Below are 2,329 nucleotides of genomic sequence, written 5' to 3' on the forward strand. Positions count from 1 at the left end.
GGCCTGGAGGACCCGCGGGAGGAGCGGGCGGGCGCCGGGCCGCGGCAGCTCCCAGGCGGGCTCGGCCGATCCCGGGACGAGCTCTCGCTTCCTTGCGTGCCGCTCGCATTCTAGAAGTGCCCGGGTTTCGGGCGCGGGTTTTGGGGCGCAGGATGGAGCCCGGGGAGGGATGGGCACGGCACAGCCGACCGAATTGTCATTAGCCCGAAACGCGCCGCCGCGCTAACTTGGGCTGCGCGTGGACAGGGCCCGGTCGGATGCTTTAAACCTTTCCGATCTGTCCGCCCATTTTATGGATACGGAGACTGAGAGGTGGTGGTCGGAAGTATCTACTCCGGAGACGACCTCGGAGTTCTTACTTCGTGCCGCCGCGTTTTCCGATACCGATTTCTGCTTTGAAGGGCTATTTGGAGGGCGAAACTGGGACTTCTTGGGAAAGTGGAGCAAGGTGTCTGGCTACAAACAAAAGAATTTATAAACAACATCGTGACTATAAATAATGTTAACTGGTCGTTAATGAATTTTGTGTCCTGAATGTTCTGTTTGATCTGTGCTTGGATAGTAGAATCTAGGTAACCTTACAGCTGAGTATCTTACAGAAACTTGAATAAACTGTGCTCTACCGCCGAATGTCTTTATTTACAATATTACCGTGGCATATGCTAAAGGCATGGTATCAGCTGTGCCGGGAAAGACGTATTACATTGTTTAATACCCTTCCTTCATGCTCTCTCATTAGTATTTCATGAAATTGTAATTGGAATTTAATACAAGGAATTTAAGGTTTTATGGAAACGAATATGAACCTGCTTCAAAAACATTTACATTATTCTTTTGCTTAGAATACAGTACTTTCAAACATCTAAAAAAGCTTTAATTGGAAATATAACGAACTGAAGGACAGTAGTCACAAAAAGGTTACTGGATTGTACCTTTTATAAAATGTCTTATCTTTTACTTTAACGTGAAATTGAAGAGTAGGTGGAAATTTAAATGTCTTTCTAAATGTTATGAGAAAATAAACCCTCCAAGAAAGTTTTAATTATTTGCTTTCTGATCCATCCATCTGGCAGAAGGCAGCTGTCATTAAGAGGTAGCTCTGGACGTGAAATAACTTGATTCTTTTCTAATATTAATTTTAGTTTCTGGAAGTGTAAATATGCTTTAACGTAATTATTAATATTATTCACTTAATTTATCCTGATACTGTTTAAAGTATGATGCGAATGAATAGTCATGATAGTACATAGGTAATGTTTTATCTAAGTTCTTTGTGCTGTGGGACTCAGTTGTGCAAACGTGTGTACTGGAGGCAGTATTTACATGTTGAGGAAATATTTACATTGAGCAAAAATGTAATAATTTAAGCTAGAATTAGAAATATTCACTGAGAATTTTAATTATAGTTTACATGTCAGACACCTTTCAATATTGACTTTTGTATCGGTATTAGGATATAAGGGAAATGGTTTTTATTCCATTTTGGCTGGTAACCATACAGTTTTTTTTTTTTTTTTTTTTTTTTTGCCAATTAAAAAGAAATTTTCACCTTGTTTGACCTCAATAAATATAGTTCTTTGGTTGAATAGTCTTTGTTTCAGCTTTTGTGGAAGAACGTGGGTTAAATTAGCTTAATTAAGTGAATAAACTGCAGTTCTTTAGCTTTACATAATAACAGCGCTTATCATAGAAGGATTTACAAAAAAGATTGTAGAGAGCCTTAAGTTTCAAATTAATGTAGATGAATTTTATGAATATATACAATCGATTGAACGTCCTTTGATCTTGTACTAGTTTTCTTAACATAAATATTTCATACATAATTTCCTTAACAGGTAGTCAATTTATATTGGGTGTGACATGGGCTAGATTAATAGTTTTCTGATAAGTAATAAGTAAATTTAGGTAATATTTGGATATTTTTTCCTGTTACCTAGAACCAACACAGATCTATAGATTTCTTCGAACCCGAAATCTCATAGCAGTAAGTAGTCAATGAAATTCATCAATATTCATTCTTATAACTTTATCTGTATTTAATGTTAACATTTGCAAAACTTTTTTTTACAGCCAATATTTTTGCACAGAACTCTTACTTATATGTCTCACCGAAACTCCAGAACAAACATCAAAAGGTACATTTTATGAATCTTATTTCAAGCTGATCAGACCATCTGAAAGTTTTGTGTTAAAGTGCTGTTTCTGATTAAAGGTTAACTATGAGGCTTGAAGTGAAGTATTGACTAGTTGAATTGATTGGAAAATCTTTTTTGCGGGGGTAGGGGAGTGTCTCTTTTCTTTTTACAGCAGTAGGGATTTTTTTTTTTTT

At 37.0% G+C, this 2,329-nt stretch overlaps 1 protein-coding gene across 2 annotated transcripts in view; it reads left to right on the top strand.

Moving 5' to 3' along the window:
* Positions 1–1,937: 1,937 nt before the first annotated feature.
* Suz12 (SUZ12 polycomb repressive complex 2 subunit) overlaps positions 1,938–2,329 on the top strand; it is a gene marked incomplete at its 5' end in the record, with an annotated part of 50,374 nt that continues 49,982 nt past the window's right edge. For both annotated transcript variants that reach the window (XM_013503467.1, XM_013503468.1), the window contains 2 exon segments: positions 1,938–1,984; positions 2,071–2,135. In XM_013503467.1, the coding sequence (XP_013358921.1) occupies positions 1,938–1,984; positions 2,071–2,135 (112 nt within the window).

This window comes from Chinchilla lanigera, unplaced genomic scaffold, assembly GCF_000276665.1.
Source record: "Chinchilla lanigera isolate Chin_1 unplaced genomic scaffold, ChiLan1.0 scaffold00080, whole genome shotgun sequence".
Classification (NCBI taxonomy): Eukaryota; Metazoa; Chordata; class Mammalia; order Rodentia; family Chinchillidae; genus Chinchilla; species Chinchilla lanigera.